The sequence below is a fragment of the Mycothermus thermophilus genome (assembly GCF_041956435.1).
Source record: "Mycothermus thermophilus strain CBS 625.91 unplaced genomic scaffold VTJ04scaffold_8, whole genome shotgun sequence".
Classification (NCBI taxonomy): Eukaryota; Fungi; Ascomycota; class Sordariomycetes; order Sordariales; family Chaetomiaceae; genus Mycothermus; species Mycothermus thermophilus.
The window spans coordinates 916,599-930,077 of record NW_027191434.1 but is presented as its reverse complement, the minus strand read 5'-3'; the positions used below and the strand labels follow the sequence as shown (position 1 = coordinate 930,077).

The 13,479-nt window shown below is 54.7% G+C and overlaps 5 protein-coding genes across 5 annotated transcripts; 3 read left to right on the top strand and 2 right to left on the bottom strand.

The window, feature by feature from the left end:
• Positions 1-274: 274 nt before the first annotated feature.
• Positions 275-3,464, top strand: VTJ04DRAFT_10825 (uncharacterized protein; the record flags this gene model as incomplete). Its single annotated transcript, XM_069358606.1, has 4 exons — positions 275-430; positions 606-1,079; positions 1,160-1,873; positions 1,935-3,464. 4 exons carry the CDS (start codon positions 275-277, stop codon positions 3,462-3,464), a joined length of 2,874 nt encoding a protein of 957 aa, XP_069214153.1.
• Positions 3,465-3,709: 245 nt separating this feature from the next.
• Positions 3,710-5,000, bottom strand: VTJ04DRAFT_10824 (uncharacterized protein; the record flags this gene model as incomplete). Its single annotated transcript, XM_069358605.1, has 2 exons — positions 3,710-4,116; positions 4,232-5,000. The coding sequence occupies 2 exons, from the start codon at positions 4,998-5,000 to the stop codon at positions 3,710-3,712; spliced, it is 1,176 nt and encodes a 391-aa protein (XP_069214152.1).
• Positions 5,001-5,759: 759 nt separating this feature from the next.
• On the top strand, positions 5,760-7,130 carry VTJ04DRAFT_10823 (uncharacterized protein; the record flags this gene model as incomplete). The annotated part of the gene is made up of 1 exon (XM_069358604.1): positions 5,760-7,130. One exon carries the CDS (start codon positions 5,760-5,762, stop codon positions 7,128-7,130), a length of 1,371 nt encoding a protein of 456 aa, XP_069214151.1.
• A 12-nt stretch (positions 7,131-7,142) lies between these two features.
• VTJ04DRAFT_10822 (uncharacterized protein) lies at positions 7,143-8,090 on the bottom strand (the record flags this gene model as incomplete). The annotated part of the gene is made up of 4 exons (XM_069358603.1): positions 7,143-7,242; positions 7,315-7,404; positions 7,493-7,822; positions 7,990-8,090. The coding sequence occupies 4 exons, from the start codon at positions 8,088-8,090 to the stop codon at positions 7,143-7,145; spliced, it is 621 nt and encodes a 206-aa protein (XP_069214150.1).
• Positions 8,091-11,610: 3,520 nt separating this feature from the next.
• VTJ04DRAFT_10821 (uncharacterized protein) lies at positions 11,611-12,657 on the top strand (the record flags this gene model as incomplete). Its single annotated transcript, XM_069358602.1, has 6 exons — positions 11,611-11,639; positions 11,760-11,823; positions 11,907-12,007; positions 12,102-12,221; positions 12,323-12,487; positions 12,570-12,657. 6 exons carry the CDS (start codon positions 11,611-11,613, stop codon positions 12,655-12,657), a joined length of 567 nt encoding a protein of 188 aa, XP_069214149.1.
• Positions 12,658-13,479: the final 822 nt, after the last annotated feature.

Genomic DNA, 13,479 nt, shown 5'->3' with positions numbered 1-13,479 from the left:
ATGCGTTAGGTTCATCAGGAGTTCGTGGGTATACAGGCGTTAGGTCTTATTACCTGCTGATAACTGTTGCTAATGGAGATGTGCTATGATTACGTAATCCATATGCTTGGTGTTTCGCTTCATGATAGTGGACTTCCATCTCACCCTGAAAAGCCTCCAAACTTGACCTCGACCACGGCTGGTCCTACACTTCATGTGTTTACTGTCGCTTAACACATTACCCATTTTCGAACACTAGGTTGACCAATCGAGACGTCCTGTCCCGACTTCCAATATGGCCGATAACAACGAGCAAGCGGACGACATCCCGCCCAATTTTCATCACCCGTATCAGCCCTACGATGTCCAGCTTCAATTTATGCGGACAGTCTACGACGTCCTTGAGAAAGGAAATAGCCAAGTAGGAATATTAGAAAGCCCAACAGGCACGGTATGTCCTTTCCGATCCCCTCCAGGTTCCCGTTTGTTTCCCCGCATTTATCAACCCTCACCACTATCACAAGCCACACTACTCATGTAAACAAACACCCCCGGTTTAAAATACACCATTGTGTTCCACAACTGGGTCTAGTAACTGCTGGATTAAGCTAACGTCCAATGCAAAGGGTAAATCCCTCTCGCTCATCTGCTCCGCCCTGACCTGGCTGCGGCACCACTCACGGCAAAGCCTCTCCTCCTCGACTAGCTCACTCGCTGCCCAGCTTGCTGCTGCAGGTGAGCCGCAATGGATGATCGACGCAGCCCTCCGCAAGCATCGCCAAGAGCTTGTGAGCAAATGGGAAGAGCGTGAGAGGGCACTCGAAAGAGCAAGGAGGAGGGAGAAGGAACTTGAAGAGCGCGCGGCTAGAGATGGAAGGAGGGGGAAGAGGTTGAAGGGTTATGTGGAGGGGAAGAAGGATATGGGCGAGGCTGAGGAGGAGAAGGAATTTCTTGTTGATTGGGATGGTGAAGAGGAGGGAGTTGGGCTAGGCGGGTTGAGCAAGGAGACCAGGGAGTTGATGGCGAGGGTTGGACTAGGTGGTGGCAAGAGAGATGCGGAGGGGGATGCAATGGAAGGTGAAGGCGAGGACAGGGTGAAGGTAAGTCGTGCATTCTCTCCTACGTCCGATCACGACTCAGATGGTCTGCTGTCAAACGTCGAGTACTGAGATGCGTCCAGATCTACTACACCTCCCGGACACACTCCCAGTTAACCCAATTCATCTCGGAGCTGAGACGACCAGCTTTCCCTCCTTCGGTTCCTCCAGAACTCATCTCTGCCGGCGGTGATACCAATCCCTCCTCCGAAACGATCAAAGAACTTCCCCTGTCTTCTCGGCAAAAGCTGTGCATCAATCCCTCCGTCGCGCGTCTTGGGTCCCTCTCCGCCATCAATGACCGGTGCACCGAACTCCAGCAGTCCAAAACCAAGGACCGTTGCCCCTACATGCCCACCGCCGAGAACCTCAAACAGACTCACGAGTTCCGCGATGCCGCGCTTGCTACTATCCCGGACATCGAAGACCTCCATCGTATCGGCAAGGACCTTCAGGTCTGTCCTTACTATGCATCTCGCACGGCTATCCCAGCCGCGGAGATCGTGACGTTGCCATATCCCCTGCTCCTTCAAAAGTCAGCCAGGGATGCCCTGGGGATCAAGTTGGAGGGGAACGTGGTGATTATTGACGAGGCGCATAACATCATGGATGCGATCGCCAACGTGCATGCCGCGGAGATCAGACTGAGTGAGCTGCGGAGGGCAAGACAGATGTTGGGAGTGTATGTGAAGCGGTTTGGGAAGAAGTTGAAGGGGCAGAACCGGATGATGGTGGCTCAGGTTGGGAGGGTGATTGAGTCATTGTGTGAATGTCTGGCAGGCCAGCTTGAGGTTAAGGTAAGCACCGAACTTTGATCATCATGGTCTTCTCATACCTAGACACTGACGACCGTCGCAGAGCGACCAAGGCATCCTCGACTCCAGCACGCTGCTGAAAGCCCGCGGTGCTGACCAGATCAATCTCTACCAGCTGATCACCTACATCCAAGACTCCAAGCTGGCATACAAAGTTGAAAGTTATGCTAGCCATATCGAGGAGCGGCAGTCGACCACACCACCTTCATCCACACCGGTCTTACACACCCTCGTCTCCTTCCTCTCGGCCCTCACCAATCTCACAACCGAAGGCCGCATCTTCTACGAGAAACTCCTGTCCACCACCAATCCTCCAACCCAGCCAGACATCAAAGTCTCTTACCTCCTCCTCTCCCCCACCCACGCCTTTTCCTCCATCGCCTCGGCCGCGCGCGCCATCATCCTCGCCGGCGGCACCATGTCACCGTTCGATGACTACAAGACACACCTCTTCCCCAACCATCCCGCCGATAAAATCACGACACTCAGCTGCGGGCACGTGATTCCCAAAGAAAACCTCCTCGGCTGGGTTCTGGCTTCGATCAAGCCTACTCCGTCAGGCAATGCCGGGGCTGTGCAGCAACAGGAGGGCTTCGAGTTTAGCTTCCAGCGACGAAACGATCCGGCCATGGTCAAGCAGTTGGGGTTGGTGCTGCTGAATCTGTGTACCGTGGTTCCGGATGGCGTGGTGGCGTTTTTCCCGAGCTATGCATATCTCGACCAAGTGGTGGAGGCGTGGCACAAGGAGGAGTCGTCAGGGGCGGCTGGGCAACAACAGCAGCAGCTGTCCATCTGGGACAGGCTCGCGGCCAAGAAGGCGGTATTTCGTGAAGAGAGAGGGGTGGACACCGATGCGCTGTTGCAGGCGTATGCTGATGCGATTCTTGCCCCGGGGACATCCAATCCATCGTCAACTCGCATCGGGGCCGCGGCTGGATCGGGACCCAGGAAGCCAGGAGGCGCGCTGTTGCTTAGCGTGGTCGGTGGGAAGTTGTCGGAGGGTATTAACTTCGCTGATCGGCTTGGGCGGTGCGTGGTGGTGGTTGGGCTTCCGTATCCGAACGCCCACTCGCCCGAGTGGAAGGCGAGGTTGGAGTATGTTGAAACCGCGGAACTGGAGCGGATGGAGAAGACGCAAGCTCTGCTTGCAGATGGAGGGGGAACGGAAGATGCCTCCTCGACCATGGGCAACGCCAGGGACCCGAGCCATGGTCAAGACGAGATGAGACAACAGACGACGCAATCCATTACCGGCAGCGGCACCACCTCTGCTGGCCCCTTAGCCCAACCGGCGCCCAACCCTCAGGCACGGGCAAAGGCACGACAAGCTGCCCAATCCTTCTACGAAAACGCCTGCATGCGCGCGGTCAACCAAAGCATCGGTCGGGCTATCCGACACCGGGCGGACTACGCCGCTGTGGTCCTGATCGACCGGCGCTATGCATTGCCACGAGTAAGGGACAAGCTTCCTGGGTGGATTCGGGCCGGAATGGTCGAAGGAAGTGAAAGCAAGGGACTGGCGGGGTTGATGGGAGGCTTGAGTGGGTTCTTCAAGGGGAGGAATACGGTGTAAGCAGAGGCGGAATGTTGAGGATGAAGTGGCACGATAGACAGCGCTCATAGTTTGCGATTCCTCCTTGGGGATCAGGTTGGGGGAGGTATTTCCACAAAACACTGAATCAGGTATCTCTTGTGTTCCGAACAGCTATTACGTACATGAACCAGCGTGAGATATTCCACAAACCCATAATACCTGACCTACCCCTGAGCACCCTCCAAAGATCAAACACATTTCCTCCGTCCATAGATATTCCATTTTTACAGGCCCTCCGGAATCTTGACCGGCAAATGAAACAGCCTCATCCCCTCTCCATTCGCCTTCGGCAAATGCCCCGCCCTGATATTCACCTGCAGACTCTCATGCACCAGCCTCGGCGCCGACAGGGAACTGTCCCGCTCTCTCCTCATCGCCACAAACTCCTCCTCGCTGACGCCCTCGCGGACGTGCTTGTTGCGCGCGCGATGTTCGCCAACAGTCGCCATCGGCTCCGGCCCGGCCCGGCTTTCGTCCGGGTAGTCGTGGCCGACCCAAATCTTGACGTGGTCTGGCATCGAGAGAAGCTTGCGAGCCGAGGAATACATGGCGTAAGCGCTGCCTCCCGGGAAGTCACACCGCGCGGTGCCGATGCTTGGGTGGAATAGCGAGTCGCCACAGAAGACGTTGTCTGGATTGGGTTAGCAATGGGCTCCCGAATAAGTGGGATTGTATGGCGCTCAGTCTCGTGACGAAATGCCAATTTCCCTGAAGGACACCAATGGCTGGAAAGTCAAAACACTCACCTCCGATCCAATACCCAACATGATCCGGGGTATGTCCCGGCAAATGCAGGACTCTCCCCCTTAACTCTCCCACTTTGAACTCGGCATCATCCTCCCAGAGAATATCGAACACGCCGTCATACTCCTCGCTATCGATCCCGTACCGTTTGCCAAACATCGTTTGAACTTGCCCAATCCTCCTCCCGATCCCGACCGGGGGCTTCGTCCCCTGGCGCTCTTCCAGCTTCCGCTGCAAGTAAAACGAGGCGGTCAAGTGGTCCGCATGGGCATGCGTTTCAAGGATGTGCGAGATGGTGTACCCCTTCTCGCGCGCTAGAGATAGGAGCTCATCGGCGGCTTGGGTAGAGACCTGGCGCTTGGTTGGGTCATAGTCCAGCACAGGGTCAATGATGACGGCGGTTTTCGTGGCTGGGTCCGCGACAAGGTATTGGTAGGTGCTTGTTTGAGTTTCAAAGACAGGGTGGATAATGGGTTCAGGACCGTCTAGGGCTGGCGGTAGTTGAGATGGTGAGGATGCGTTCGTGGTGGTGGCATACGGTTGACGAGGCTGGTGGGCAGGGACCGGCGACACAAGATTGCGTGTTGGCATAGGTTGTTGACGTGTTGGTGTAAGGCGCGCCTGTTGGGAGGCAGAAACTCCCGGGGCGGGATGAGATGCATGGTGCATTGCCCGGACGCCGATAAGACCGGGCTCGGGTCGAGGAACCCGGAGCCGAGCGGCGGTACGGAGCTTGGCCTCGACAGCAGCAGGAACAGGGAGTCTCGGCATTGTTGTTGTGAGTGGTTTCTTTGAAAGTTGGTTTGAGAAACTGAGGTATGGATGGGACGAACACGGCGCCAAATATAGGATCCCTTCTTCAAGATGTCCATTCATATGTCCATCAGCTGTCAGGTCGGGCTCTGGGCTAGAACCTATGCCCCTGTCCTTATCGTGAGCGAGAACCGTTGCGGCTTCACGGAGACCCACCTGTGACGCAATTGACCGGCGTCCCGGGGTCTTGGCATGGCATGAGGCCGGGCGTCGACGCCGTCGCCGAGATCCGTCCCGACACCCGCGCGAGAACCGGCACAAGGGACAACGGCCTGGACACCGACCGGCCGGCTCAGGTCGCCGAGGGCAACCCTGCATCCCGGTACGAGCCCGGCACGAGCCCGGCCCGACGCCGACACGACTCTCATTGACGATTCCAGAAATTGCATGCCTCGCCGATTCCCGTTCTCATGCCATGGTGGCGCCACGACATTATTCCGGTTCCGGGTCTCGGCGCCCCCTTCAACCCCTCGCCCACACTTCCCCGAGGGGCATTTCGGCTTCGGCCCCCACTAATTCGCGCATCGAGCTGTGGAGCACGGCACGTTCTGCAAAGCGGAGTCTCCGTCTCAGGTGTTTGCCTCTCTTCCTTTTTCAATATCATTGTCGCCCTGTCAGCAGACACTCAGCCCACGGCCGTTCAGCGGTTGGCAGTCTTTCACTTTCACACAAATCTCCTCTCACTCTTCTTTTCTCCTTACTAAACCGCCTTTCGCGATGAGTGCCAGTCGATTCATTCCTAAGCGCACGGCGACGGTGTTGACCCGGCGCACCCCAACGGTGCCGCATCGGTGCTTGGCGACTGTTTCTACGCCGTCTCCCGTCAACGTCGCCCGCAACCACAAGGTGGTCGTTGTTGGCGGCGGCTCAGCTGGTCTTAGCATCAGCCACCAACTCCTCCGGACGGGCAAGTTCAAAGAGAATGACATCGCCATCGTCGACCCTGCGGATTGGCACCATTACCAGCCAGGCTGGACCCTGGTTGGCGGCGGCATCAAGGACAAGAATAAGCTCCGTCGTCCCTTGAAGTCCCTTGTTGACCCCAAGCTTCGGCTGTACCACGATGGAGTAGCAACCTTCCAGCCCGAGAATAACACCGTGACCCTGAGCAGCGGCGACCGTCTCACCTATGACCAGCTGGTCGTTGTCCCAGGCATCAAGGTCGACCTGGCCAGCATCAAGGGTCTGCCCGAGGCCGTCGCTGACCCGGCCTCCAACGTGTCCAGCATTTACACCTTCGAAACCGTCGACAAGGTGTACCAAACGTTTGAGCGCTTCAAGTCAGGCCAGGCCATCTTCACCCAACCCGCCGGCGTCGTCAAGTGCGCGGGTGCTCCCCAAAAGGTCATGTGGCTCGCCCTGGACCTCTGGAAGGACGCGGGCCTGTACAGGCCTCATGACGCTGAGAGCCCCATCAAGATCGCCTTCGCAACCGCGCTGCCGGTCATGTTCGGCGTGCCCAAGTACTCGGCCGCTCTCGAGGTTCTGCGTCAAGAGCGCGGCGTGGAGGGGCTGTTCACTCACGACCTGGTGGAGATTGTCAACGGCGACACTGCCGTATTCGCCCGTCCTGACGGCGCCGAGAAGGTCCGGCGCAAGTTCGGTCTCATGCACGTCGTTCCGAAGATGGGCCCTCACGCGTTCGTGAAGAACTCCCCGCTGGCTGACGCCGCTGGGTTTGTCGACGTCGACCAAGCCACGCTCCAGCACAAGAAGTACCCCAATGTCTGGGCTGCCGGCGACGCCTCCAGCCTGCCCACGTCCAAGACCGCCGCCGCCATCACCGCCCAGGCGCCGGTCCTCGTCGGCAACCTTCTCAGCTCCCTCGAGAGTGGAGGCAAAGCAACCCCTCAGCTGAGGTATGATGGGTACACCTCCTGCCCGCTGGTGACAGAGTATGGCAAGGTCATGCTGGCCGAGTTCACGTACGGCGGTGTTCCGAAGGAGACGTTTGGCAAGTTTGGACTGGATCAGGCGACACCTCGCAGGTCGTTCTACCACCTGAAGAAGGACTTCTTCCCGTGGGTGTACTACAATTCCATGGTTAAGGGTACCTGGGGTGGCCCCAAGGGTTGGCTCAAGAAATAGACGGAGGGAGTATTAGACGGACTGGGTTGGGAAAAACAAAATCAGGCATCTGTGGCTGGGGGGTAGGGAGTTGGCATTCTTTGGCGCAGGTGGATTTTGGGAATAGTTCGTTCTTATACCATCAGACTGCTGTCGCGTACATATTTCATATGTTCTTCCCCACTGTATTATATCCCTTGATCACTGAATCCACCGATCCGTGAAATAGCCAGTCACCAAGGCATAGACCGTCTTGTGCAGCAGATCAATTATCTGCTCGCTGACCGGCCAGGTCCTGCTCAGAAATATATCAGCATGCTGTCATGCCAAACCACCCACCGCAACCACAAGAGGGAAGAATAGAGACAAGAACGGGAACTTACCAAGGCAAAGCCCCTACGCCCGTCAGATTCTCCAACGTCTGATCCACCGCCAGCCTCACACCCGCGAACAGGAAATCCGCGAACGGTCCTCTGATACCCCAGGAATAAGCAGCCACTGCCCTCACCACTGCCACAACCGCTCCTTGACCAAAATGCATGGTCCACGTCAGACGTGTCAATGTCTCGGGGTTAGCTTCATCGGCAGTTGGTTCCGAGATCTTGGAGATGCTTCCTGCTGCCCACGCAAGCAGCCGCGAAAGGGTACGGCCGGGGACTTGGGAGGAGGGGCGCGCCGTGAAGAATTGTTCGATTCTTTCGGTGGCGGTCATGCTAACATGGGAGTTGTAGGATTTAGTACAACAGAAGCAACAATAGAACAGCGATATCTAGAAAATAAAAGAGAAAACAACAAAAGAAAAATGGACACAAAATAGACAGAAGGATTGGAAGAGAAAGAAATGAAGCCAAACACGGGGCTGAGAAAAGGGATCACGCACGCAGCTACGCCGAGGAGGCCAGCACACGCTCCATAGGTGATGACCGCAGGCCAGTTAAGTTGCGGGTTGGGTCGGACGGGGTCAGTTGTGCGTCGCGACATGTCGAAATCTAGGGAGGTAATAATACCAAACAATGAGAATGTGTGCGTGGGCGAGGGGGTGACAATTCAGGTTCTTTCACCGGGGTTCAATAGCAGAGGTTCAGCATATGAGCGAGGAGGTTAATGTCCTGGGTTTAACTGTCGTCGATGTCGGAGACAAGGCAAGCGTCGACGTCATCGATGGGGCGGCTTGTCCTATGAAATGACTTGAGTTCGATGTGATCTCAGGGGTGGAGAGCGATCGGCATGGATCCGCAACACATGTTCAACCCCACGTTTCTATGAGTTTGTTCAAAGCTCAATCTCATGTCTGGTTTCCTCTCCTTGGCTTACAGCTCGGTACCTCCGATCCATTCCCTCGCTGCCTCTCCGAAGTCTTTCAATAGTGATGCATTAACCTCAGGGAATGAGACGACTCCTACTCATCTTTGTTGCCAAATTGTCCAAGGTCTTGCAGGTAAAACCTGTCTACCCAGCCAGGTGAGTCGTCGGTCCCACCATGAGGCCAAGGATAATGAGAGAGCCAAAACGAATCCGTTGGTGCTGCCATAGTCAGTGCACCTAATATAGCGCCAACGGCGTGTCACAGATAATCCGGCATCAGACCCTGATACCTCAGAGATCTATCCAGCACCAGCTCCCACGCGTCCAGGCTGTTAAGAACAGACTTTTTGAAGCTCGACAATGAGGTAATCACACGAAAGTTTCCGGAATACTGTCGAAGGACTGGGAGAGGACGGCCCCATATGTATCTTACTCCTGCCAATGATTACCTCGAAATATGGGTTGCATCGAATTATGAGCCGCCTTAAATTCGGCGCGAGTTGTAACAGCTCGTAAGCTCTTCTTTGGCGGCATAAAGTTCGATGAGCAAGGCTGGTATGCAGGCAAAGTCTGAGAGACGACTGTGTGTTAGCTGGGGGACTCTCTCACGCCATGCACGGGCCTGGGATACTTGCCGATAGTGTTGATGTGGGAAGCGTTAATACTGCCGATGCTCTTGACCCTGCTTGTGTCGATGGGGAGCCATTAATTAGTTGGCAAGTCTTCGTTACTCCTGAGGCTCTATCGGAAATTGACGAGAGGGAGATGATACTAACCACGAAAGCATTGGACTCGTCAAAACGTAGTAATTAGTCTCTCCTTCCCAGAATACTTGGATTCCTATTGATATTAATGCATTTCAAATGGTCGTGTCTTACAGGCTCCAAGGCAAATATGTTGCCAGCATACAAGTGACGTGCGCATTCTGCTGCCACGTGCTTGTTGACATGAAATAATCCAATGCAATCGACAGGGGTTTTTGCGCGCGTCACCTGCGCAATAATGGTATATCCGTCTTAGATGCGACTAGGAGGAGCGAGTGTGACTAATATACCGGTAATATAGTACATGGGATGATCGAAGTTGTCTTACGGCCACGTTCTAGCTGTCACAGCAATTGGGGCATCGTGACAGAGAGCCTTCTTGAAGACGAGGGATTGGAGTTCTGGGGGTAATTGGCGGAAGAAGCTGAAGTGGAATGTTGAGGTTGTGACCGGTTGCTTCGCCAACACCATGATTGACGTTATTGTCGTGGTGGTTGGCAAAACCTGAATTAGAAAAAGGATCATTGTTCAAGGCCTCTCATCTCATATAAATAACACTTTTCTACTGATGAGCAATCAAGATAGCAAGTCAATCAGGTTTGGCTGAGCAAACCGTTTCCCATCCCGTTTCTCGAAGCAGCGTGTGCTTGCTAGGTACCGGTCTGTTGAGTTAAGAAGCAATGATAAACTTCGTTATTGAACAATACACTCTTAACCTGATTCCCTCTCCAACAAAGGCTGGCAGTCTACAGATGGACGGGGCAAAGCATTCAGGTCTGCACAGCGCAAATTAGGTGAAAGGCAGCTTGCCCTAGAAACAATTGGGTATATATGTGATGTTATCCTCATCGGCCTTACCAAGAGACGCTTGTGTTTCCATCCACCTCCCTTGAAAGCATTCCCTCAATAAACCTGAGTTGTTTTGTCATCCCCGTCTCGATCTGGCCACCATCGTTAGGACCTTGGAGATTGTCTCAATCCTTATGTATATAGGTTGCCGATCACAGAAATCATGAACACCGAGCTAGCTGCTTAGATCGAGGACAAGGGCTGAATTTCGAGCCCAGCCTCTCCCACCAAGATGTAACCGCCAAGTACACCGCCACAAACACTCTGCATTTCCATCCCACCCAAACCGTTGACCGGCCATTAACCCCGCACCCACACTCCTGGACTGAGGCTATGCACAGCCCCAGCCGTTGGGATCGCCAAGTGGGATGGGCGAGGATGTGGCGTTCCCCCAGCTGTACACTATGTGCCTGCAGGGTGGGTATCTTCATTCCAGGATGCGGGCGGATGTTTCTCCCTCTTACCTAGGGAGGTACCCATCTTGACCAGAGTGGTCAATGGCATGGCTCTCCTATGTTTCTGTAAGCATGGGGCATTAGTGGGGTTCGTGACTTGTACGTGCATCGAAAAACAGTCCGAGTTCCGTCAGACAAGAAGAGCCTTCGATACGATACACATCGCAGCCAGTTCATGGCCAAGTGTTTCTGGAACTTGGTGGCTGGTACGGTGGGGTACGAGTGCTGTTGGGATCGGGCACTTACACCGAGGATCGGCATCTTCCGCGGGATAATTACCTTCAAGCTCAGGAACTGAGAAGGAGTGTGGCTTGCATCAGACCCTGAGAGCACAGACCGGGATAGTCGCACATCGACGAACGAAAACCAAGGAATTAGCAACGTGATCAGCTCCTCTACATGCACTTTGCAGAGTTCCGTTCTGTTGACTATCGGTAAACAATGCCCCCTCGGGAGTCAGCACCAGTGATCGACACCGCCCAGTCACCGAGCTCTGGGTGAGGAAGACGCTCTGCGTAGCTTCGATCATAAGCCCTCGGCAAAGGCAAGGTGGGTCCGGCAGTGATCCTCAATCTTCGCTGGCTGCATGGCTGTGCAGTGTGAACGAAAGACACTGTGGTATTAGGCTATTATGGAGGGAACTCGTTAATGGAGGGGAGGATGAGCCGCATGGGTACCTAAAGCACATGCATATCCATGATGCAGAAGATGAGGGCGGGTAGAGCTGGCAGCTGGGAGCTTCTCCAGAAGGCGTGAGCCTGGCTCCTCTGCTTATCAGCTGCTGAGCCGAAGGTTATAAAATGCGCTCAGGCGCTCAAGACCGAGGTCCTTCCCCGGGGTTTGTCCAGCTGCTTTCTCCACCTCGAGGTGATGACAAGAGGTTTCTATGGCATTGACCAGCTCAACATAAAGTACAATCTTGTCGAGTACTTACGAAGTCATCCGGGACACTCCACCATCATGGTGAACTTTGGAGAACTCGCCGTCCCTGCCCTCCTAGCAGGCGGTGCTGTCGACTCTTTGGTCGAGCCTCTGGTATTTCCAAATATCTCTGCAACCTCACCTGGTCTCCTGATCCGACAGGGAGGTTACTGCCCATCTGGTTGGACCTTTTGCGCAGACGGATGTATGCCTATTGGAGGAGTTTGTTGTGCCAGGTATGCCGGGACCACTTGTTCTCGCCTGTTCACCTTCTTACATATTCACACATACCGAGACACTGGAGCTTGGAAATGAGATCAGAGTGATGTAACTGACCATTGATGGACTCTTGACAGCGTCGGGCAAAGAAGTTACTGCAGGACCGGTGAATACTGTGTGCGTGGGGGCGGTTGCTGTCCGGTATGTGCATACATCTCTGGTTACAGACAATTTTCTTGGGGATGCTCTTCCGATGCTAATTCACCTCCGAACCTTCAATATAGAACGGCCGAACCTGCACCGGCACCGGCGGAACGACTTGTGATACGGGCCTGAAATTCTGTGACTTGCGCTGGTGCATTCCCAACGACGGCACGTGCTGCGGGTATGGCTCGGGGTATTACTGCGAGGCAAGTCCATTCATCCTTTGGACGCATTTTGTTCAACCAGAACCCTTGGAAATGCTAACGATGGTTCAGGCCGGTGCTCAATGCACGGGAGGAATATGTTGTCCCAGCGGCTACAAAGCGTGCGACGGGAAGTACTGCATCCCATCAAATGGCGTGTGCTGTGGCAGCGGAGCAGGCTCGTACTGTAACGTAGGGTGGCCCCTTCTCCTGACCAGCCCAGGGTTTTCGAACCAGTCGACGCGAAGAGATGATGTGTTAGTGTTTAGTGCTCACAGTCTTTGTGTTTCTAGGCAGGGAATTATTGTATCGCATCCGGTACCAAGTGCTGCCCCAACGGACAAAGTTGTACTGGCGGTACTACCGGCGGCTGTGGTGCGGGTCAAAAGGCTTGCGAAGGCGGATGCATCCCGAGCAACGCTGTGTGCTGTAATGCTGGCTCGGGGAAGTATTGCTATGTAAGTTATTACTATCTCGTATTTCTTTCCCTACAACTCCTAGCCGCCCATCCGTTGAGAACTATCACTAATACTCAAGCAGCCTGACACCTATTGCTACGATAATGGCACCCGCTGCTGTCCCAACGGCCGAATCTGCACCGGCAACAACAACCCCAGCCCGACCATAACCACCGCCACGTATATCACTTCCATCACCAGTTACTTTGTTCCCACCATCATCTCCACTACTACCACCACGAGCTCCTCGACGACAAGCTCCTCCTCCTCGTCGGACTCATCTACCTCACCTTCGCTTAGTTCGCCCTCGAATAGTTCTCCGTCTCCGACACCTCGCCCTGACAATGAGGACGAGCCAGAAGAACCAGAGTTCCCAGATATTGAGGACCAGTTTACAACGACTACGTCGTCGACAACACTCGTGACACGTGTTTTCCCTACGATCATCCCAACAGCGGAGGCACAAAGTGTGGGTGTCTCTGTTGGGGAGAAGGGCAGGGCTGGGTGGACTATGTGTTTGTTCCTAGTCGTTGCGGTTGGAATGGGTTTGTTGTGAGCTTAATGGAGCGTGATCTCCAGCTGGCTCAGGACGGGACCTCGGTGATTTTGTTGAGAGGCGAGACAGTCGAATTGCAACCTGGAAATTATTACCTAGGTACCCGGCCTACCTGAGGACCGGTACATGTACATACATACCTCGAGCACCCAGGTCGCCAGGCAACACCCAAGGCCCAGTTCTTGTGCTCCTTGGTGCGTCTGGGACCTTTACCTATGAATGGACATTACTGACGATTGCCTCACTCCATCTACCAGTAACTGGGAGGTACCTATTGTTTTGGAGAGCTGTCCCACTGCGACAGCAAAAACGAATCCGTTGGTGCTGCCATAGTCAGTGCACCTTATATAGCGCCTTTGCTTGTCACACACACATTTCTGGAGGTGTGCCGAATGAGGGTTGGCGCCATTTTCGCACCTCCAATTTTTTCAGAAGT